The sequence below is a fragment of the Protopterus annectens genome, chromosome 2.part0 (genome assembly GCF_019279795.1).
Source record: "Protopterus annectens isolate FY-2018-M chromosome 2.part0, PAN1.0, whole genome shotgun sequence".
NCBI lineage: Eukaryota > Metazoa > Chordata > Ceratodontiformes > Protopteridae > Protopterus > Protopterus annectens.
In genome coordinates, this window is record NC_056728.1 from 1,776,092,917 (window position 1) to 1,776,118,574 (window position 25,658).

General features: G+C 37.0%; 1 protein-coding gene across 1 annotated transcript in view; it reads left to right on the top strand.

Annotated features, from left to right (window-relative positions):
- The window catches only part of VWA5B1 (von Willebrand factor A domain containing 5B1), a 1,382,556-nt gene that overhangs the window by 1,321,103 nt on the left and 35,795 nt on the right, over nt 1-25,658 (top strand). The window contains exon 13 of the mRNA XM_044060446.1: nt 8,442-8,627. Coding sequence (XP_043916381.1) covers nt 8,442-8,627 — 186 coding nt within the window. The remainder of the gene's footprint in view (nt 1-8,441; nt 8,628-25,658) is intronic.

Here is a 25,658-nt window from a genome sequence, read left to right on the forward strand (position 1 = left end):
AACAGTCATACAAATCTGTTAAAAACTGTTTGGAATCTTTCAGTACAACTTTGTTCTTATTCAATATAGGTCGCAAGTGTTTCTCAACATAGACAGAAAGGTTTTCAGTGATCCAACCCTGACCAGACACTATGGGTCTCATTGGTGGGTCAATGGAGTCTTTGTGAATTTTAGGTAACCCATATATTGTTGGTACAAGTGGATTCTTAACAAAGAGATAGTCAAATAATTCTTGATCCAAGATATCGCCTTTCAACATATCTAATAACATATTGTTTACGTGACTAATAGTGGCCTGCACTGTTTGTTCATTAACTTGTAAATAGAAATCATCTTCCAAAAGTTTAATCATAGCATCATGATATTTGCTAGTGTCCATCACTACTATCTGACCACCTTTATCAGCTGGTTTGATGGTTATGGACTGTAATGACTGGAGTTTAAGTAAGCTAGTCTGCTCCCCTCTAGTCAAATTACCATTCTTCCTATATTTCTTTAGAGAAAAATATTTATACAAATCATCCTCAGTTAGTTTCAAATATGCCTCAACTAACGGATGATTAGGTGGGACAAAGTTGCTAAGCTTCTTAAACTTTGGTGGTCTAGTAACGTTATTGTCTGTCAATTCACTATCAGTTTTATCATGAAATAGCAGTTTAAGCATAAGGTTTCGACAGAAAAGTCTCATGTCTACTACAGTGTCCGTAAAGTTACTGTATGCACTTGGTATAAAGTTTAGGCCTTTACTTAATAATTTCTCATCACATTCAGTCAACAAATATCCTGAGATGTTATGTACCATAGAATCTGCTGGTATCAAAATTTCAGCTGTATCTAATTTACTTTGTTCTTCCACATCTTCTTTATTGTCTGATGTGCTACATACTCTTCTGATAATTTGCGTTTCTGTCTCCCCCTGCTCATTGAGCGTCCCCTTGTTATATTCTTGTCCTTTCGGACTGGGAGGGGAAAAGGGAGCTCACTTACTACTCCTGTGGTGATGGTAGTATGTACTTTGTGAGGTAACTTAGATCTCACTATGCCATCATCTACTGACAACCTCTTATTAATCGGTCCCTTCACAACATGTACTGCAGGATATAAGTTAGTTCTGTCTGCAATATTATTCCCAGTAATAGGCTGACTAACTTCTTTAGTATTTGTATTAATAGAGCTAGATCCACTCTCACTATGTAAAATAGTAATTACATCATCAGTATCATTGGAAGTAGTATTGTTATTAATGTTAGCTATATTTTGTACCCTATTACTAGGCAATACATTGCTATGTACACAGTTGGTAATATCCACAGCTTCACAAGCATTATTGACAACATTAACATTTTCAGAACCAGTACTAGGTTCGGAACTCAGTTGTCTAACACTAGTAGAGTCATTAGGTTTAATGGTAGCACTATAATGTCCATGTTTAGGCCAAACGAAGACTTGTCCTAAATTAAAATCTCTATGATCTCTAATTATCTTGCTTCTCTTCTGTTGGAGAAGTTTCCGCTCTAAGGCTGATATTCCATCCAACAGGCTTTCAAATAGTGGTTCTATTACAGTACTTGGGAAACAAGAAAAAATTCTCTTCTGTTGTTTCTTAATGTTATTAGTGAGTGTTTCCTCTTCAGAGGCAAAAAAGTCAATAAGTAACTCCATGTACTGTTTGCTTACCTATAAGTTCAGGCGCTGCCACCTTGAAAGCAACTCTGGATAATGTTCCCCCTGATTGGGCATATTTAATATATGTAATCCTCTCGGTACAATTTTTGTGTCCAAGCAATAACGAAAATGCAAACGCTGTGTTTGCAAGCGTTTCAAATGTGCAAAGTCTTTCTCTACACCGTCTAACAGGCGTTGTAGCTCATCCAAGTCGGGTGTCGTCGTATCCGCGTCATCAAAGCGCTCCAAAGCGCCGAATTGCCAGGAAGTAACTGTTGAACAGACAAGATTCTGTTCAAACCTCTTCTGTAGATGAGCGACTGAGCCCAGGTCTACACCTCGGGGCTCGTAGTCTAGCTCAATATCTACAGTTTCACTCTGACTCTGCATAATAGGAAAAAAGTAGTGCAAAGGCACAGTAACAAATAGAATAGCCAAATATGGCTGTATGCAAGATAAAAATATAAGCAAAAGTTGTGCGCTAAGCAAACGCTATTCCCTGGTAGTAGACTCTGCTCCAAAATCACCGAGAAAAAAGAAGCTAATAAAACAGGAACAAACCACTCGCTGACAAACAGGATAAACGCCCAGTGCTCCAGATAAACTTGAGTAATGTTAATAAAACCAAAAGGAGCAACTAGGCTGATGCAGAGTCACAAGTGTGAATGAAAAGGCAAAATCCTCAGGTTAAAATCCAACTGTAAATGAAGAGTCACAAGTGTGAATGAAAAGGCAAAATCCTCAGGTTAAAATCCAACTTTAATTCCACTGCAGGTCAGATAAGCGCTTTCACTCATTCATTTGAGCTTCATCAGATCATGTAACAAAGACCTTCAAGTACATAGGCTACATTTATACAGTTAAAACATCTCCTATTGGCCTATCAAAAGCTGCTTCTTGTTTACGTATTCATGAGTCAATCTAAGCTTAAAAATATATGCACATATAAACATGCTGAAATGTATAAAATGACAAAGTAGATATCAAAAATACATATAAAAACTCTCCATGAACAATCAAGATGCTCTAATAAATATGTATATATAAATATATATAAATATATATGTCAAAAGAAATATATTTCAAGGGATAAAAACATACTGAGAGCAAGGAGAGTATGTGGATAGTTAGACTGAGAGCAGATAGGGGTTTAGGTCTCAATGAGAGAGCCTCTATTAAACCTATGTTAAACAAACGGAGGAATGTTTGTAGATTTTATAATAAATGATGAAATATATATGTTTTTATCCCTTGAAATATATTTCTTTTGACATATATATTTTTGTTAACATTAGATGTATCTATTGGGCAATAAGCGTTCAGTTCACTATTACATGAAATGAAAGACTCAAATGAGTCATTACAGGAAATACTTTCATCATTGCTACTATCTTCAAACATACTTTGTTCATTAACATCATCTGTTAGTACTTTTTGTTGAACATTAAAGAAATACCCCAAATGCAACTTATGAACTATTTTAAACACTTCTATCTTACATTCATGCAATCTCGGTACCACAGTGGGCACAAATTTCAAACCATAGTTTAAAACAGTATACAAATGTTCATTTAACACACAACCTGATAAGTTAATGATCAAGTCTGTATTTTTATGAAAACAGTCAATACCATTTAGTTCTCTTGCTGTTCCACCATTGTCGCTATTGATCTCCTCTCTGCGATTCACATTCTGGATAGTTTCTTTTTCTCTGACCATTAATCCCCCCACAGGAATGAATATTTTCCTGCATATATTGTTCATTATTTGCAGCAGGCAAGGGAGGGTATTCTCTCTCATCTTCATAGTCACTAACATATCTGCTGTTATCACTAGAAGATACCTCACTTCTTGTTTCACTTCTTACCCTTCCATCCCCTTCCTGGAAATGGACCCAAGAACTTGATTTGCGATTGGTCTGTTTAAAAAGGCAGTTCCATTTTCATTATCTCGCAAATCTCTTTTGATTTTATTTAGTTTTTGATCCATTAATTTCTTTTCAAATATGCACAATTTTTCCTGAATATCATGCAGACAAGTTTCAATTTGAGACCTTTCTAATTTTGCCATTAAACAAATACAAACATTATTAATGTCTTTTTTTATGTTTGAAAGTTTTACCTCATCTCTCTCTAGCAAATAGTAGTCCATTCCGTGGAACATAGATGTGCTGCCTTCTCCCATCTCTGCTTGAATTTATCTTACATAATAGTTGAATCAAATGGAAGAGATGGGTATTTCATTGCTCTTAGCCCCAATCCCCCAAATCCTGATACCTCTGGAGGCTAGTTTTGTTGTAGTAGGTGGTCCTTATTTAATAATTGCTCCAATTTCTCAATTAAAGTTGTTACCTTAGGCGAAAGGTCTGTGGAACACTTACACACATTGGCAAATGGATTAGGAGAATGCTTACTTCTCGTTTCTTCAAGCAGTCTCTCCCATAACACCAAGGGTAGCTCTTCACCACTGCCCATCAACCTGTCATTCCGGTCTCTCTCCCGGTCTCTCTCACGATCCAAATTCAGTCTCAGGAAGCCATCTAACTCAATCCCAGGAAGCCATCTAACTCAATCCCACACAGTTTGGCTTTGTCAAGGGGAGGTCATATCTATTAAATTTGGCTGACATTTTTGAGACAGTCACCAAAGCCATGGAAGAGGGGAAGACGGTGCACACTGCCTACCTTGACCTGGTCAAAGCCTTCAACACTGTTCCCCACTCAGGCATAATAAATAAACTCTCTCACTAGGCATCAATCCATATGTTACCAGATGGGTAGCTAACTGGCTTACTGATAGAACCCACCTAGTCAAAATAGGGGAAGCCACCTCAAGCAGTAGATCTGTATCGAGTGGCGTACCCCAGGGTAAGGTCTTGGGGCCTCTGTTATCTGAGATATACTTTTCTGAGGTACAGGCCAAAACCAGTGGGCTATGGCTGACCAAGTTTGCAGATGACTGCAAGCTGGGAGCTGTCATCAATCCCCTTAGTGACATGGATATCCTCCAAGAGGGTCTCACCCAAACAAATGACTGCTGCCAGAAACATGGCCTCAAGCTGAATACAAAAAAATGTATCATCATCCCCTTTGGGGAGAATGATGTCCCCACAGGTTATTACATTAATAACAATGTCCTAAGCACGCAGTCAGTCATGAGGGATTTGGGCATCCAGATTGATAATGACCTAACTTTTGACCACCATGTTGCTTCCATTATACGGAAAGCTTTCTACATGGCCAACCTCATAAGTAAGGGTATCTCATACAGGGACAAGGAGGTTATAACATCCCTGTATTCTTCCCTTATAAGGCCCATTATTGAGTACAATGCCCCATTCGGCATGTACCTCGCAAAGCACATGCAGCAGCTGGAGAGACCACAGAGGTTCATCACCAGGAGAATCCAGGGCCTCAAAAATCTATCATAAAAGGATAGGCTAAAAGCCCTATCCCTCTACTCTGTTTCATACAGACTCCTCAGAGGTGACCTCTGTCTGACATACAAGACAATCTCGGACCCCGCCTTGATGGGACTGCTGCATATCTGCAAGCCAAACTCCACTCGAGTAACCCACACACATGGCCTCAACCTGGTCTGTGACATAAATAGGACTTGTTGGTGGGACAGATTTGTGTCCCAGAGACTCCCCATCTATGGAATAAACTCCCTGTCCATGTCAAGCAGGGTATCTCTTTCCCCCCTTTTTAAGCGCAACCTGGATAACTGGATGGGAAATAGAAAATACATTCCTGGAATTAGGCCCCGTGTCCCTGCTGGACATGGCCATCAGGTGGTGATTTGTCTATGCATGGGCTAAACTATTGGCAAGGCTTATAAGGGCCTCAGGGCCAATAGCCTAGTAACTTCCTATGATCCTATACATATTACATTCAAAACTTGCTTTACATTTTACATAAACTTTGTTATGCGGAACACTCATCTATCTATGCATTTTCTGATAACCCAGTTTATCTTTTTACTGGGCTGTGGGGATGATAGACCCTATCCTAGCAAACAGTGGACACAGGACTTTGAAAACCTACTCTGGCCAGGGTGATGGCACATCCCAGATAGCACACTGTTACTGACTCATTACATACACAGCTGTGGGCAGTTTTGGAGAACAACACTTCATCTACTGCGTTTCTCTGGGAAGTTGAAGAAAACCAGAATATCCAGAGAAAGCCCACACAGTAGCAATGAAGATATCCAGACTCTACAACTGAAAACACCCCAGCCAAGAATCAAGCCAGACAAACCCTTGCCATGTGGCTGCCCACCATACCACCATAATGTTAGCACATTTAATAAAACATGTATTTCTCATTAAGGTTACTGAACTTTTTTTATTAAATCAAGTATTGCCCTTGAAAACAAGAACTGTTTTGTTCTTCATTATCACATCATTATTTCTTCTTTCTCTTTAGATATATCATGATATAGTTTAATCATGCATTAAAAGGTACAGCAGTGTGGTGAATAGCATTACTTCCTCACTGCAAGATGTTCCACAGCTCTGGGGTAGTTTTAGCAGTGACGTTAGGACTCTGTACTCTAACCTAACTACTGTCTCTCTCTCTCTCATCCTTTTTCATGTTCATAGGTTCATAAATTAGCACTAGGCTAGCTACTTTTGTGGGCCATATTAAGCCAAGCCAATTTCCATTACAAAGGTGAGAGTTACACTTTATACCTGTTGTCTCTGAGGTAAACACCTAGACTAGGATGCTAAACTCCAATCCCTTTGAAGGACACATACAGGCCTTGATGACTGTTGCTGATCTTGTTCTACCTGTGTCATCTGTGACTAATGAATATATACATGTACCTGAGGTTGATATTTTCCCTTTACAAGTACAGCCTTTATATTCAATCTATTTGCCAGAGAGTCAATTCAAAATTTCCTTTCATAAATGAACCAGGAAGAGGTAATGTGTCTTTAATAAGTTGCTTTGCTGTTTTGTTGCTTTTATATATGCTACTCGGTTTACCTTTTTCTTTTTATGCTTGTGTTTCTAATATGTTATCTATTGTGCCTTTAATTTTGACAGCTTTTCTGTATGACATATTTATACTTATGTTTTACTTCTGGTTATAAAGTAAGCACAGACATTTTCCTCTCTATGACTTCTTGTAAATAGCTCACTATTAGTTCCTTTCTTTACTCAAAATATTTTGTTTTATCATGAATTTGTTAGTCATTATCAACCTCCTAATCAAATATCCTCAGTATTACATGGACTGACTTTGATTTAGTGAGCATGTTCAGCCATTTGATGGTGTTTATCTGAGTACCTGAAGTGTTCTGTTCATTAGACCCCAGTTTAGAATACACACACACACACACACACACACACACACACACACACACACACACACACACACACACACACACATGCGTGCATTTATGCTGTCAGAAGCATTTGAGGTTTAAGATATTCTGCACGAACTGTGTAACACATCTGAATCTTAAACTGTTGTTATTAGTAAGGTGCTCAAATGCAGTTCTAGGAAAAATAAGACATCAATATATAGAGTGTGTCTGCTGTTCATTATAATGACAGCTTCCAATAAGTACCTGTCAGTACGTGCCTAATTTCCTGATCCTGAGTTTAAAACTGTTGAATAAATGCCAGAACCAGTCTTTGTCTCATTGGTAACTGTTTAGTGCTTGCATTTTTCACATTCATTCCACACCTAATGCCTTACTATGTACTGTCATATTAACCCTTACATCAAACTTACCTCTTAATTAGCACCCTTTTAGTTTTCTCTTTTCCTTTCTTCTCCACTACTTAAGTTCATTTTCACATATTATTTGGTTTTAATTGTATACTTGTTCTGCTAACTGTGTAATGAAAAAGCATACCTTAAAGAGCAATACAATCTATACCATTCTATTACACCTTATCTAAGCTTATTACACATTTATCACTGCATGTTATTTCCTATTGAGAGGCTAAGTAAGAGAAACACAGTCCGTGGTGCAGCAGTTACTTCTGCCATTTGCTGGCTCACTTCACTTGGTTCTCTAGAATGATTCTTGCTTAAGATGCAGTCTCCATATCCTTCCTGTGTCCATGTGAGTTTTTTTTCTAGGTTCTTCAGTTTACTCCCACATGCAAAGACATGCCAGTTAATTTTATAGGTAAACTGCTGATTATTTAAATTACCTGGAGAGGTGTGTGTGTGTGTGTGTGTGTGTGTGTGTGTGTGTGTGTGTGTGCGTGTGCGTGTGCGTGTGCGTGTGTGTGTGTGTGTGTGTGTGTGTGTGTGTGTGTGTGTGTTTGTGCATGAGTTGGAGATATTTAAGATTCCTGTTAACTTTTATTGCAGTTTCTTAAAGCTGTTCTATCAATGGAAACTTAATCTGTCTTAAAAGGTATAATGACAATCTGTATAAAAAGCACACTTTCTGCTGCCCATGTAGGGTACTACGGGATACATCAATTGCTTATGACTGGTATGCAAATTTAGATGAGAATGCATTTTCATAAATAGTCAGATCAGTAACCCCACACCACCAGAAGTTGGCAATATAAGATTCATCTCTTTATTCTATTGTAATAGATACTGTTTTGTACTGAAGCTTTATGTAAGTACTAACATTCAGAACACTGAGGCTTTATGAGATGATATTTAAAGTGACTCCACTAATCTAATTGCCTTATGAATGTCCGTAGTTTTCCACAATGTTTAATAACTATACGTTTTGTAAAGGAAATAAGTAAAAATAACTTTTGTTTATTTAATTTTTTGATTGTGCCCTGACAGATGGTGAAATCATTGAAGAAGGCAATGGCCCCTTCCTTGACTGATATCAGAATTGACTGGTTCTTTCCAGAGACAGCTGAAGTCCTTGTGTCTCCAGTTGGCGCTAGCTTTCTTTTTCCTGGAGACAGATTGATTGGTTACAGTGTTGTATGTGACACATCAAGATACCATACAAATCCAAAATCTGTAAGTACCAGTTTCTACCATGTTATATATTATTAGAGCCTGGGGTATTAGTACATATGCTACATCATATTATAGTGCATTTAATGGCTCCCTACTGAAATTTCAGCCCTTGTAATGTCAAGTGGCATAAACTGACAAAAAAAGAAAAAAAAGAAAAACAGAGAAAATGCAGATGAAGAGTGAATCTTGAACATTGCCCTTCGCTTTTAAACTTCTTGTTTTACAGGAGAGCAAGCCCTCCTCCACCCCCCATGGGCAGTTGAACTCTTCCACACTCCCCAAACTTATATATACTAACTCCAAGAGCACCATACCTTGGAGAAAAAGGGATATTCTGAAAATGCCGATCTTGAACTTGGCATATATATACATATATATATATATATATATATATATATATATATATATATACATATATATATATATATATCTATAGATAGATGGGTCTACTTTAGAACACCGACACGCCAGTTCGCCGACACACAAACCACCGACACCAAACAACCGACAACACACAATACCGACAACGCAAAACACCGAACACCATTACACCGGCACACTACACGTAAACAACACATTACACTACATTACATATCCACTAGCCCTAACCCAAACCCTAACCCTAAGGTCCGACACTACCGCACACTTACCCTACCTGCACCCTAACCCTAACTCACTTAACCCACCCCTAACCCTAAGATCCGACACTACCGCACTTTCCCTACCTGCACCCTAACCTAACTCACTTAACCCACCCCTAACCCTAAGGTCCGACACTACCGCACACTTACCCTGCCTGCACCCTAACCCTAACTCACTTAACCCACCCCTAACCCTAAGGTCCGACACTACCGCAAACTTACCCTACCTGCACCCTAACCCTAACTCACTTAACCCACCCCTAACCCTAAGGTCCGACAGTACCAGACACTTACCCTACCTGCACCCTATTTCTAACTTACTTAACCCACCCTAAAACATAAACCCGTCACTAACACACACTTACATTACCCAAACCCTAACTCCGACACTATCGCACACTCACCTTTCACACACCCTAACCCTAAATCCCTCACTATTGCACACTTACCTGTCCGCTCCCTAATCCTAAATCCCTCACTAGCGCATACTTACCAAGTCGCGCTTACACGTTCCCCTTGTCGGTCTTCCAGCTGTCGGGATTTCAGCATGTCGGTCAACTGCATTGTCGGTCCTTTCGCGTTTCTCTTCCACGTGTCGGCGAACTGGCGTTTCGGTAATTTGAAGAGGACCCATAGATATATATATATATATATATATATATATATATATAGTCAATTTTTCAGCCATTCAGTGTCAGCATTACAGGACTCACTAAAGTTGGTCACAACATTTCAAATGGATATCACATTTTACTACAATAAAATGGTGAGGTTACAACACCTAGCAGCTGAGTAGATAAAGTTGCCTAATCCAAATAGTTTTCTCTGGTAACATTGTGATTCTATATGCTTATAATGGATAGCAACATTTAAAACAGTATGCAGGTTAAATGCTTCTTTGAAGGAAGGCATTAATGTAAAACCTGAAATATCCTTAAAAGGGGAAATGTAAACGTGATGATGTTTGACCACTGTTATATTAATATTTTATTGTAGGATTTGCTTTCACATGAATGAGTGTAAATATGATTTTCTTTGTTTAACCCTTTCTCCTGATATCTATCATTCTGAACTTGGAGATGTCCCACATCCATGCTTAGACAGTATGCTCAAACAAAATCTCTAAGTGTATTATGCTACAAATGTCTTTTTATTTATGCAAGACCTTCATTTAGACTGTGATTTTTGTAACTATGATGGTACATAAGACTGCTTAGCTGGTTTTGCTTTGATTATGTAAAACATCTTATTTGGTGGTTCTAGTAGTACTTTTGACATTTAGAAGTTTTTGGGCAATGTTTATGTGGTATTAGGTGGCAAATTATTCTGATATAATATTGTGTGTCTCTCAGTGCAACTTTTAGATGATCTTGCTATTGCTATTTTCAAAACATGATTTCCTTTCTTTGCCCATCATTTTGCTCATTTTCTTGTTACGCTTATTTGGCTTGGATGGAGTTAATTCAATATTTGTATCTTTTACCTGTTCCCTTCTTACTGTATTAAGTGTGACTTTTTATTGTATTATTTTATGTTAGTAGATCATAAGTTTGGAGTGCACTGCTCAGATGTCCGCATCATTTATTTTATGTGCATGCTCAAACTCAACATATTACATAGCATTTAACAGTCATTTTTGTGCTTTTGATTTGTTTTATTAGTAGAGCTTTTTTGTGCTGGCTTGTTTTTCTTTTCTTTCTTTTTTTGTGTGTGATATTATCATTGTTAATGTTCAAAGTAGTTCCCAAAGGAATTTTATTTAAATGTTTTTGGAAAGCATGATGCTGGTTAATCATCTTCATGTAAGGGAACAGAGTTGCAAAGAGAAACTTCATTTTAATGTGTGTATTTCCTGTCTGCAGTTCTTTGGTCTATTGACTTTTAAGTTATGCTGGCATCAGTGTCCAACAGAATTCTGTTTAGCTGATGTTTGTAATTTTTACTTCACGTGGTCTTTACTGAAGCATCAGTAGTTATTTTCACTACATGAGACTGAAATAAAATAACATGCATGGTGTAATTAGATGTGTCTATATGTTTGGGTTAGTAGATGAAACACACTAATAAATAATTTCTTTTAAAGGATTGATTTAGAAATAAAAGATCTTAAATACATAATATACACCTTAGAGTTGAGGGGCTCCATGTCAGGGAAAGACACTGGGCACCAATTGAATAAACTAAGCTATGACTCTCCCTACCAAATAGCTATAGCAGCATTTCACTCAACAACAATTGACAAAAAATAATTCTCATAAACTTCATTTATGTATTACAGATAGCAAGCTGGAGTTTGACGTACATGTTAAGAATGTATTACAGGTCATCTAGTCTGGCACTTGATGGGAAAATAAATCCCAATAAAAGAAAATATATAGTGAGATTAGTTTAATCCAGAGGCAGGATGTAAAAAAGTTATAATTTACAAATAGTTATTTTGTCAATATGAAACCTGTATGAGACAGATGTCTTTGTTAAGAGAGTGTCATTATCAACCCCCCCCCCACACACACACACACACCTTTTAAATTTAGATTTACCAACTCTGAGAGGACCACACTTTGGAGAAAAGGGAATATTCCAGGAAATGGTAATCTCAGACTTAGTATGTGCAAATAATTTTTTTCAGCCATTCAGACTCAGTGCTTCAGGACTTGCTGTAGTGGGTCCTGTTTATTCAAACAATTACCAGTGCTGAACCTTAAATTAAGTTTGACAGTTCACAAACTAGATTTATTTCATCATTTATAAATGTCTTGTAAACTGTCATTTTTTATCCTGTTAACCTTTAAAATAAAGAGAGTAACTTGGCAAACAATTTACAGATTATCTCTTAAATGATCATGCATGCTTAATGATAGCTTGTAAACTATAAAATTGTTCTTTTTTATGTGATGTAACTAACCTGATGTTACTTTATTTATAACATTTGAGCTACATTTTCTTCAAACAATTAAAAAGACCCAAAAAAAACTTAGCTCCCTTTACAGGGCCAAACAGTACCTTACAGACCCAGCAAAAAATAAATAAATTGCCTCATCCTATTTGCTTCCAACCCTCTCATATGTCTCACCTCTTGTTATAAACCTAAGTTCTATACTAAAAGCCAAACTAGCCTCCTGTTACAACAAAGTAGCTAACTTTTCTAGCAACATTGCATACTGAACCCACCACTGCCTAGCCTTAAAAACAAGTAAACTGGCTAGCAGCTACCTAACATACTCTCAGCTAGTTACAGCATACAAATTGCTAAAAATGGGTTCTGCACAGTCAGCCGTTCCCAGTCAACAAAGACAGATAAAATAAAATAAATAATAGTTAGTGTGTGGACATCGGTAACCATTTATTCTCTTTTCTCTGAGGTATGTTGATCTTAGAGTCAATATGTATAAGTTTGGGGGGTATCTTCAACAGAAGAGAGATTTTTGAGTTTCATTCTTCATCAGGTTTCCAGTCCTTTTTTTTCCCCATCTTTTTGGCACTCAGCATTTTGAGTGCCGGCATTTCAATAGTGAGCCATGGGTGTCTGCTTGCTCCAGGACTTAATATTGATGCTTTTTTAATTATTATTATTAACTTTAATCTTGTAGTCTTACATTGTGCATAATGTGACCTGCTGTTTTCTTTGGCCAGGCTACTATGAGATGCACACACCTACTATAGATGCTAATTGGATTTGACTTTGACTTAGAGTCAGTGTTAGCCCCACTCTGCTTGCCCTCGCTGCGCTCGGCTCGCTCTGCTCTGCTCCTCTCGCTGCCCCCAAATTCCACCCGCCCCCACTAGTGCTTAATGTAAACCAGACTTTGCCACTCCCTTGCCACTCCCCTCATGCTAAGTACCAATCAGCACCTCACACATCATTGAGCAACCCTGCCCTCTTAACCCATTTCCTTCTCTCCCATTCTTCCATACTCTGTTAGCACAGTCAGCCATCAAATTTGGCCCGCCCCCTATCAAAATGCAAACGAGCAAAAAAACACTAATTACCCAAATGCCTATACTGTTTCTATTTTACCATCTCACTGCCTACGAATAAACACTTGACCATGGTATTCACTACCCAAATGGTCAAACAGACACCCACGACTTCACACATAACACCAAACACTTTATCTTCCCCAGCAAACTGAATATACCACTCTCTATAAAGTACCACCCCTGTACAGCCACAAAACATAATCCTAAAGACAAAGATTATATAAAGCATATAAACAAACTCCTAAAGCTCAGAATATCCTGTCACTATAACCTTATAACACATGGAGACATTCATCCCAACCCTGGCCCACCCACACCCAATAACCCCCACTCCTCAACCACAAATTCCACAGTCAAGCTACCCAGGAATATTCCCACTAGTTCCCTCCTAGCATTTCACCGAAATATTAGAAGCATTAACAATAAGATTCCCAACCTACATGCCCTCCTAGCAACCCACTCCCCAGACATTATGTGTCTTCCGGAAACCTGGCTAAAACCCAGTACTACTGACAATGAGATACTACCTCCAGAATACAATATTCACCAGTTAGACCGTGCTACAAGGAAAGGAGGTGGGATAGCAGTCCTTTACAAAAATACTCTAAGCATTAACAGAGACACCATTCAACCTCCCCAATTCAATAACGCAAAACTCCTCATAACCAAGCTACAGATTAACCAAAACAAACACTTGAACATTGTCTGTGCATACATTCCACCAGACAACAACCTAAATACCCTAGAAGATCTCCTTTACTGGGTATCCACTACCTATCCCCAAGAAACCATAGTTCTTGAGGATTTTAACACCGACTGGCACCCATGCTCCTCTGACCCCCACCCCCCTCACTCATATAAACTTATCTGGGTTTAAACAGACCATAACCTCTCCCACTAGGATAAACAAACCAACCAACAAGGAAAGTATCCTAGACTGGATCCTAGTTAATAACCAACCCCAACTGTACACAGCTGGTACTCTCCCTGAAGACCTCAGTGACCATTGTTTAACCTAAATCATAAAACATAAGGAAGGAAACCCTCATCAGCCCAAATATAAAACATTTAGAAACAGGAAAAACTTTGATGCTGCTATATTCCAAAATGAATTAAAAGCAGTTGACTGGTCAAAACTAAAAAAATCTAACATTAGAGGAAGCCATAGATCACTTTAACACTAAATTCCTAAGTATCCTTGATTCCCATGCTCCAGCACGTACAATAAAAACTAGATCAAATACAGCACCATGGCTCACAAAAGATACCAGAGCTAAAATCAAAACTAAAAACAGAGCCTGGGCCAGCTGGAGAATAACCAAAGCCCCACTTGACCATCTAAAATATCGTCAACTCAGGAATAATACAAAAAAATCTATTTTACTGGATAAAGAAAGCTTCTACCAAAATCTCCTACAAAAACACCACAACAACCTTCAAAAGTTCTGGGCAAGCTTAAATCAACTACTTTGTTCAGGTCACTCCACCACCCCAACCCCGGCTAACTACACCCAAAGTTCCCCAGAGACCATAGCTAGCACCTTTAATAACTTTTTCACTGAAACAATAAACAATCCATAGCAAATCAACTAACCCTCTCTAACTTAAACCACATGCCTAATCTACCTAATAATCACCCAGAATTTAGCTTCCAACCAATATCCACTAGTTTTATCACAACACTTCTAAAAATACTAAAACCTACTACCCTCACTGCTGACCTCCTCCCTGCAGAGTACCTACAAATAGCTGCAGATGCCATTGCATATCCCATATCTATCCTCATCAACAGAACCTTATCCAAAAATGCTATCCTCTTCCACTGGAAAATATTTCACGTTATCCCATTCCCTAAAGGTGGTAGCTCCTCTGACATATCCAACTATAGACCCATTGCCATTCTTTCCCCACTAGCCAAGGTAATGCAGAAATGTGTACACAAGCAACTAATGCAATACCTTTCACGTAATAACTTACTATCTGACTCCCAGCATGGTTTCAGGCCATACCACAACACCACCTCAGCCCTCCTTTCCTTTACTACTGCCATAAACCAAAACAGGAATGACAGTAGGCTAACCTCTGCCCTCTTTCTTGACCTATCAAAAGCCTTTGACATGGTCAACCATGAACTTCTCATTCTTTCACTAAAATCTATTTCCCTCAATAAGCTTGCTCTCCAGTTTTTCCAGTCCTACCTGACTGGTAGACAGCAGGTGGTACTATGGCAAGGCAAACTCTCCAGCCAGTTACCTCTCACACTTGGTGTCCCACAAGGGTCCATACTAGGTCCACTACTCTTCTCTATTTTTATCAACAACCTCCACACCTCTATCCCTAAAGCCACCTGCATTCAATACGCAGATGATTCCACTCTCATCTGCTCAGCCACCTCCTCATCCGACTTACAAATCTTAACCCAAAATACATTTAACACTATCGAGAACTGGCTCACCAACCAGCACCTACTTCTGAACCCCAATAAAACTAAACTTCTACTCTTCTCTCCCACTAGTAGATCCACCACTCGTTCATTCTCTGTAACATCTAACAATGGTACCACTATTTTCCCAGATAATCACACCAAACTGCTAGGGGATATCATAGACATTAATCTCAAATTTGACCTACAGGTCAACAAAACCATACAGACCATCAATAAGAAGCTTAGATCACTGTATAGAAACAAGACATTTTTAACCCCACTGGCTAGGACTGCAATCACACCTACTCTCTACTCTTTTATATGCCTCGCCTGTACTCTCAAACCTCAACAAATCCGAACTAGGTAAGCTGTCCCATAGCTACAGTCATATTGCCAGATTCGCCACTGGCTCCATCTATAGAACCCGCCACTGCCAGAACTTTAAACAACTAGAGTGGCTAGAACTGCCCAGCTTAATTTAATTCAATCAACTCTTAATAGCGCACAAAATTTTGTACCACTCTGAGGATACCCCCTCACTTAAAAATATTATTAAGCCATATAGCAACCTAAGATCCTTACGGTCAGCCGATAAACTGCTAGTCCAAACCCACAAAGCTAATAACTCTGCTGGTGAATCCCTGTTTGCCAACTTCATTGGCAAAACCTGGAATTCGTTGCCAAACTATATAACCCTACAATTCTCCAAAAGTCTCTTAAAAAAAAACCTCAAACAGTATCTCAAAGTGAATTGGCTATGCCCATGTACCAACCCTGATTAAGTTATAAACTAAAATCATATTCTGCAATTATCATAACTTGTAACTACATCACCAAGCTCTGCTTCCAATCTGATGTTTCTTACTTTTAATTGTCTGTCCATGAGAATTGTGAGTCCCTACTAGGGAACACTACTAACCCATTGTATATAATCACTTTGTTTTTATAATTGTTTGCTAACTTCTGTGTAATCTATGTAAGTTTGTCTATGTGGAGCTTTTCTTCCCGGGCCTCCGCTGAAAATGGACATGTATCCAGTCGGACTATCCCGGTAAACAAATGTAAAATAAATAAATACATAAATTAGTCCTAAAAGCTGCATTATCCTCAGCAATGGGGCACCATACATTTCATAGTCACAAGTAGCCCTCCTTGATCCTTTATCTACCCTTCCATGGACTTATTTTGTAGTCCACCTATTTTATGCATCAAAGTGTCTGTGAGTACCACTACAGAGATCTATGATGCACTGGTTGCTCACTTCTGTTGTTGTTTATAATAGCTCAGCTTGTTGCTTTCTGTTAGCTTTATTTTTACTTGCATTGCAGAACTGCACCATGCAGTGAGCAATGCACACCCACACTCACTATCCTAAGTTACATAGTTGCTAGTGAGCACCTGTTAGTCTTTCACTAATTCAGATTATCTGAAAGCTAGCCTCAGATCATCTGTGTTTAAAGCAGCAGCCCACAATCCTGCACAAACAAGAGTAGCACTTGTACTTGTACCCCCAGTGTCTTTGAGTTGCACACTTTTGTTGCACCTGTGCCTGCAATTCACGTTGTGACCACTATATAATACTTGCAAAGTTCTGTGTCACCTCTGCCTATAACTTGAATTGTTTCTTACCTTATAGTATTAAGAACTTTGTTACTAGTTGCCCATATTTTCTTTGACTGTGCTATTCTTCTGTATTACACCAATCTACCATTGCCATGTTTCATCTCTGTCAGCCAAGCAGATAAGCTACTGTTGCTGTGTTGTAACTATCCTGCTACCCAGAATGTACTGTACTTATCACCTCCATCTGAATTCCATATACCAAGGGACCACAATCTGCCTGTACCCTTTCTGCTGTCAGCTAAATTACATTATGCACTTTTAGGCAGTGTTGGAACTATCGCTTTCTTCTAGACAACCTCTTATTGTTACTAGACACAGAATCCTCTTATGAGAGATATACTCCTGCAACATATTAATGTGCCTAGGCATGAGCATCACAAATACACCTCACCCACCAACCACACACGACTGTTTCTGCCACAAGAAAAGTTCACCAAAGTGGAACACAAAAGCTCCTAATGCCTCCAGAGCATACTGCCACACATACCCTTGTTGTGGGTAACTCAACAGTAGTATACCACTGCCTAAGCTGAGCAAAGATAAAGTGACCGCAGCATCTCTTCACATTAAAAATGCATATGACTTGGTCACTGCACATTTTATAGCTTCATAGGTAAGTACAGGTTAGCTGCCCTTGTGGGCTATTTTAAGCCTAACCAGTTTCCATTGTTATGCTCAAATTAATCTATCCCAGGATTTACCTATCCCATGGTTGACAATTATATATTACCCCTAATGATTATAAATGGGATCATACTATAGATAATTTGAGATGACCCATGCATGGAATAAAGCATTTAAGAGATGCCCCCTGTCCATTATTAGAAAGGGGCAGTCCTGGGGTAATTTTTTTTTTACCCATCTATAAATCCAAGTTGTGCTTGAATATGGATAAGGATGAATATTGTTTTATGTGGCTGAGGAGCCTGTTCCACAGCAGCAGTATCCTTTGCAAGACCCACATGTCTTTCTAAATTGTTCTGTTGAAGTTGCAGAAGAGGTTTAGATCCCTAGACTGAATATTTTTAATGCCATTTGTCTTGCCGATGTTCAGTAAAACCACCACTGGGTCACAGGATGTCTTGTATGCCACACACAGGTCAGCTCTTAGCAGTCTGTAAGATGCTGAGGATAGTGACAGGGTTTTGAGTTGGTCCATATAGGACATGTTGTTTAGGCCTAGCATCAGAAGCATCCTCTCAGTCACAGCATGGATACTTACCCAACTCCTACTTGCTCATTCCTTGAAAGAAAAAATAGCTACCAGAGAGACCTTGCTGACTGTGCAGGCTCAGTCATATCCTTGTTGGATGATAGATCACTGTAGTGGCCCACTGTTGTTCCTCAGACTAATCATTTATGATTATAGCTTCCTCTGATTTAGTTTTTTAGCCACCATAAACCAAGGGTCCTCTTTGTCTGTTCCAGTATTTAATACAGGCATGAAACAACCACCCTTTCTGAGTCATGGAAATATAACAGGGGATGCTGTTTGATTTGTCTGAAGGAAGAGACCTCTTGGGGGGGGGTGACTATTACTTCTCCACGTCAGACTTTGCAGCTGTAAATTAAAAACAAAAAAAGTTAAACATTGTTCTTCACCACAATGGGTATCCATAAAAAAGAACTTTCTTACCTCAGACAAGAAATTGTTGCAGACAGTAAATCCTTCTATACTATATGCAGTACCTCTTATTCAGGTCAGTCAAAACATTACTAAGAAAGACATGCCAGATGATTCTGACATAGATAGAGACAGGTTTTCTTTTCCTGCAGAATCTCAAGTCCAAAGCTTTGTGTATAACTCTGTGGTGGCATACCATATTAAACAGGATATACAACAAAAGGAAAAAATTGTAGCAAAAATCAGCAAAGGTAATTCCTATAAAGATAAAAATGCTGTCATCAAACTAAATAGGCAACTAAGAGGGATATTTATTTATTTTTTTTTTATTTTATTCATCCTTTGTTGATGAGGTTAGTCCCACCAGACTAATAGATTCTTTTTAGGGAAGACCAAAGGTGGTATTTATACTATTAGCGGAAATTTGACCAGGGAATCAGGGAACTTTCCCTACTTGCTGTTGTGAGTAGGACCAATTTTACATGAACACTTCCTGTTTCAATTCTAGGTGTAGAGGCGGCCTAAAGACACAGGGAGGCAGATGGAAAGAGAAGGAGATAATGGATTGGTGAGAGAAAAGGAGGAGAGAACAATATTGAGACTGGATAATGCATGAAGGATTCTGAGGAGATGTTTCAAAGAAATCTGTTTGATGGAGATGAGTTGGCAAATGATGGATGCATAATTACAACCCACAAGCCTGAAGGGTTGAGGGATGGTTTACTTAAAGAAATGGTGATGCAGAGTGATCCAGAAAATGAAACAGATATTTCCTGGGGGTCATTATGGAGAAATATGAAAGGAGAATGCAGAGACGATCCTGAAGAATACCAGTGAGATGGAAAAGAAAACATATGCAGGGAAAGTAAAAGAAGGCAAAATGGGAGTTGAAGAAAAGAAAAAAAAAAGGTAGAAAAAATAGATGTATGTGGTAAGGATTAAAAGTAAAGAAGACACAGAAATGGGCAGGTATGCAGCATGGGACAATTTGATAGCTCATTTAGGTGTAAAAGTACATGAGGTAAGAACATTTATCCTTATTGACAAAGAGATATTTTGTGAAATTATATTTGAGACTGTTTTTTCAATGGAAAATTTTCTTGGAGAATATGAAACAAAGACTGTAACCATGCAATCTGTATGTGTGGTAAAAGCATTTAACAGGAAAACAAACAAAAATAATGCATGTGCAATTTCTAACACAGGTGGAAAGAGAGACTTTAAAAGGACATTTGAAAAAAGAATGTAAAAAAGTACTGGATATTGCAAAAATTTACAATAAATTTTTTTTTTGGACTGGTGGATGAGATTATAATATTGTGTTAAAAACAGAAAGAGAATAAATTCTCTCTCTCTCTCTCTCTCTATATATATATATATATATATATATATATATTTATTTATATTTACCAAGCCTGATAAATGTGGAGGGGAAAAGTGGTGTCATAAAGTAACAGGGACAACCCAAAACATGTTTTTTTTTTTTTTTTTGGAAAAGAAGGATGTTTGATAAGTAATTGTGATAAAAGAATATGTTATATTTGTGGGGAAATGGGACATGGTGCAAAAAAATGTGAATTGAAATGCTATAAAGTAAAATTTAACACGTATGCATGGATTGAAAATGAAAATAAGAGTAAGAAAAAAACAAAAAAGAAAAAGAAGAAAATGAACAGAGAAAATAAATTTTAGAAGTACCAGAAATAGTAGAATAATTAGATGAGAAAAATAATAAAGTGGACATAGAAGAAGGCTCTGAAATAAATGATGAAGAAAACAAAATTGGGAGATAGTGAGAGAAAGTAATCTGTTGGTGAAGGGTAAAAGAAAAAGGAAATTTAAATTGACACGTACAAAAGAAAAAAGAAAGGAAATGGATGAAAAAAAGCATATATACACCTAATTCTTAGGGGTTGGTATAATTGTTAAGGTGTTTGACTCACAGATGCAAGGTACAGTGTTTGATTCTCATCTTTGGAAAGAAAACTGGATAGGCTTAGAAGGGCCCATTATGGCAGCTAGCCTAAATTTTGAAACCATGAATCCAAAGAAAGGGGAAATTGAAAAATTAGAGTTATTTCAGTACTTGTGAATAGTATTTAAAAGATACTAAGAAGAATTAGAATTTTGGAGTGGTGTAATACATGTGATATAGGGTGGCCGTGGTAGTACAGTGCTTATTGTTTCCACCTCACAGCAAAAGGTTCTCTGGTTCAATTCTTGGCTGAGGTGCCTTCTGTGTGGAGTCTGCATGTCCTCACTGTAGTCGCATGAGTTTCCTCCTTGTGCTCCGGTTTCCTCCCACATCCCAGAGATATGCTGTAGGTGGATTGGACACTCTAAATTGGCCTTAGGTGTGAGTGTGTGCCTTTTCCACTGCCAATCATTCTGTGGACCATTGCTCCACTGTGGTGACCCCTAACCAGGATAAGCTGAAAGGAGATGATGATGATGTAATAAATGTGATGTAGATGCAATTATATTAAAAGACACAATATTATTAACAAAAGAATAAAGATTACAAACAGGGAAACTATGGGGTGGAAAGATAATCTGGAATTTGGAAAATGAAAGATGTTATGGAATAGCTATGTTCTATAGAAATACAGTAAAGATATTAGATGTAACTTTAGCAAAAATGGGAAGATTAACCATTGCAGATTTAAAATGGAAAGAACAAGTATATAGAATTATAATAGTATATGTTTATACTAAATGTAAAGAAAGGAAAGCTTATTTCATCAGACTTTAGACTATGTAGTGATAGATATGAATAATATAATAGGAAACTTTAATTGTGATTTAAGAGGCAAGCATAAAATGAAAGCAAATTATATAAGAAAAATGTTAGTAATACGATGTGGCAAGTTACAACTTTGGGGCAAAGTTTTATGGACTTACAAAAGGGGCATTTATAGAACTGAAATAGATTATTCTATAGAATCAGAAGGCTTACTTACAGGAGAAGAGGAGATACTTGAAAAAGGGTTTTCTGATCATCTTGCAATATGGCTAGAGATAAAGGAAAACAAGGAATATATAAAATAAGCAAAGAAATAGAAAGGATACATGAAAAAGCATAGAATGAAGAAAAAAGAGATTAGTAATACAGTTATGGAATGATCTTATAATATGAAACCATTTTATAAAAATGTGTCTGGATGGTGCTTGATATTTATGGAAAAATATAAATTTGTTTTTTACAGCATTAGTATGATTTGAGAAATGTAGAGAAAGAAAAATATAAAAGAGCATATAGCAATGCATTGTAACATTTATAACATGTTGATAGAAAGTACTTTGACAAAGAATTGCATAAAAAAAACAAAAAAGAATGCAAGAATTGTTATATAAGCAAAGATATTTTAAAGGAAAAAGAGAAGAAGTATTGAGGTACTTAAACAGATTAGAAAGGAAGATAATAGTGCAATGATATAAATAAAAATGTAAAAGGGGAAATAAAAATAACTCAGGAAAGATTATGAATAGTGTAGCACAATATGTACAAGAAATGTTTAAAGAAAAAAAAGGTAGTGGAAAAACATGAAAACTAAAAAAGTTAGAAAGAGAGAATAAGGAGTTGGAAAAGAAGCTTTCTTTATGTGAGCTGCATAAAGGATTGGGACAAGTAAATGTAGATTCAGCTGCAGGACAAGATTGAATAGGGTATTAAATGTATACAAAGTTAAGAGACTGGCAAAAAATATATATTTTATAAAGATTTAGAATGAATGGTTAAATGAAGGTTCTATGAGTAAAGACTTATTCAGTGGAATACTTAAATTTATATGGAAGAAGGAAGATAGAAGACAATTAAAAATTGTAAACCAATAGTATTGAATAATAATGACTATAAGATCTTTATGAAAATAATACAAATGAGATCTGAAACTAAAATGGAAGATATTATGCAAGATGGTATATAGTACTAAAGGGAAAGTTGTCAATAATTATCAGTGATAGAGAAATTGTGGGCAATATTATAAATAGAAAAGAAGCATAAATCATGATAAGAGACCTTATAAAGAATTTGATACAGCTGTACATGAAATCATATTGGGAATAATGAAATAATATAACATAGTTAGGAAATTATGTATGTCAGCATACGGTAATACTACAGTAAAAATACTTGTAGATGGGTGGTTAAACCAAGAGGTACATATGAAGACTGGTGTAGGATAAGGAAGTCCAATGAATTGTATAATCTTTGCATCAGTTATGAATGTGATAGTATGTGAAATTACAAAATGAAGGAGGTGGGGTATGTAACACCTGAAGGGTTAAGAATTCCAATTCTGTTAACCTATGCAGATTATATTATACTAACTGACTGGATGAAATAAGTGATAATTTGTTCAAAATAGTGTCTAGAGGTGACAGGGATGGCTTTAAATAAAAAGAAAAGTAAAGGTTTAGGTAATCTAGTAAAGCTGGGGTTATACATTTTACAATGGATGAAATGTATGTGTTAGGTGGATGATCTAGGAATAAAGATGTAAGTAGAAATCAATGAAAAAAAAACAATAGAAGAAATAAAGCTTTCTGGAGAACATATAAATTACCATTCATAAAAAAATGCTTATTTGATAAATTCAGTACTGGTGGGAAAAATAGCATGCTTAAACAAGTGTATTTATATTGCCAACAGTATTTGAAAAAGGATTATTGCAGATAATTCTTCTTCATTTATATTGAGTTCTAGATTAAACCTAGTAAAACGTGAAGTTTTGTATGTAAATAAAGAGGAAGAAGGTTTAAGGTTATTTAACCCAATGATATAAGCTGCTTAATTACATTTGTACAAATTAGATTTATAAATTTGTACAAACAGTGATAAGAATTATCATATACATTATCAACACAGGCATAGAAGACTTCAAGACACTGGATCCATCCCAGTTTGGCTTTGTCAATTGAAGGTTAGGCTTACAGAATGAAAAAGATAAGAGAATAGTAGCAAAACTTTCTAAATATAAGTATGATAAACTTCGGGATATGGTAAACAAGAGAAAAAGAGAAAAGACGCATATAAATGACAAAATAAAATATTACTAAGAAAAAATATTTTTGTGGAAAACAAAAACTGATGATATAGAAACAGAAAGAAGAGTATGGTATAAGAATGTAATGGTAAAGCATTACTATGTAAATCTATGGAAAATCTAACAGATGAAAAATAAATAAGGCCACAAAAATAAGAAGGAAATGGTGTAATCAGAAAGTAGAATGTCAAATTTTTTTTTTTTATTTTTTTTTTTTGTGGAGACTGGGAGACTGGTAATAGATAAATTACCATTAAAAAGAAATATAACATATAAAAAGAAAAATGATAGAATATGTTTGCACTGCCAAGAAAAATAAACTACTGAACATGTGTTTTTAAAATGTAAAAGAGTAAAACAGTTATGGGGAAAACTAGGTAAAGAAGATTTTTTTAAGATATAAAAGAAGTGGATAAAATAAAAATGGATATGGTTAAATATGAATATTATAAGAATAGAAGTAAAGAATACATTAAAAGAATAAATAAAATGTTATTTTATGTCATATAGCTTATATGGAATGAAAGCATAAATTAATTATGTTCAATGATAAATTAATTTTAGCAACAATATTAAGTAAAATCAGGTGGTGGTTACGGAAAAAGGAGTGGGGGTCTAATGGGGATAAAGATTTTGTATGATTTTAAGGAAAATTATGATTCTTTATTTGTACATTTGTAAATATTTGTAAATATGTTTCAAATAAGAATTTGTTGTATATAAAAAGGACCCATACTCTTTTTGAATGATACCAATGAATCTTTCATATCCGCACGAGCTACCGCCAATCCAAGCAGATCAGAACTTGGTTTAATGTCTCATACAAAGGATGACATACTCAGGAGTGAAGCACCCCCTTATACTGTACTGCAGAGTCTGTAATCCATCTACCTGGTGCAGGAATAGAACCCGCCGCCTTCTGCAACAAAGGTGACTTTGCTGCCTTTTGTGCCATTGACACTGCATTAAGTCAAGTAAAGCCAATTTTGAGGGTAAGATAGCCCCCCCAAGTGAAAGATAACCATAAGGCCTTCTTCAGCTATGTCAGAAACCTCAAGAGCAGCACACAGCAATGTCCTGAACTGGTGGTTAATGATGATACATTCAGTGAGCCTGGCGATATTGCAAACCTGTAAACAGACAAATTCAGTTCCAACTTTACTCCCCACCCACAACCATCTCCCCAAAAACACACTCAGACATAACCCCTCCAACTATAACTAGGGAGCATGTACTAGCTGCACTGACTAAAACCAAGAACATAGCCTCAGTGGTCCCCAGTAACATCTCAGGATGCCTCTTGAACAGTCTAAAGTACAACTTATGAGGACTTCTGTAGTCATTTTATAACAATAGCCCTAAAACATGCTTTTGTGCAACTTAAATGGAGAACTGGAACCGTCATCCTCTTTCATAAGGTAGGACCTTCAACAGATCCTGGAAACTACAGATCCATTAGTCTGACTAGTCTTATTTGCAATACAGTGGTAAGAATTATCATGGAATTTATCAACATGGACATAGGAGACTTCAAGACACTGGAACCATCCCAGTTTGGCTTTGTCAATGGAAGGTCATGCTTACAGAATCTGGTGGACTTCTTTAAAAAGGCCACTAAGTCAATGGATGAAAGGAAAATGGTGAATACTGCATACCTAGCTGTAGCTAAAGTATTTGCTACAATATCCCACT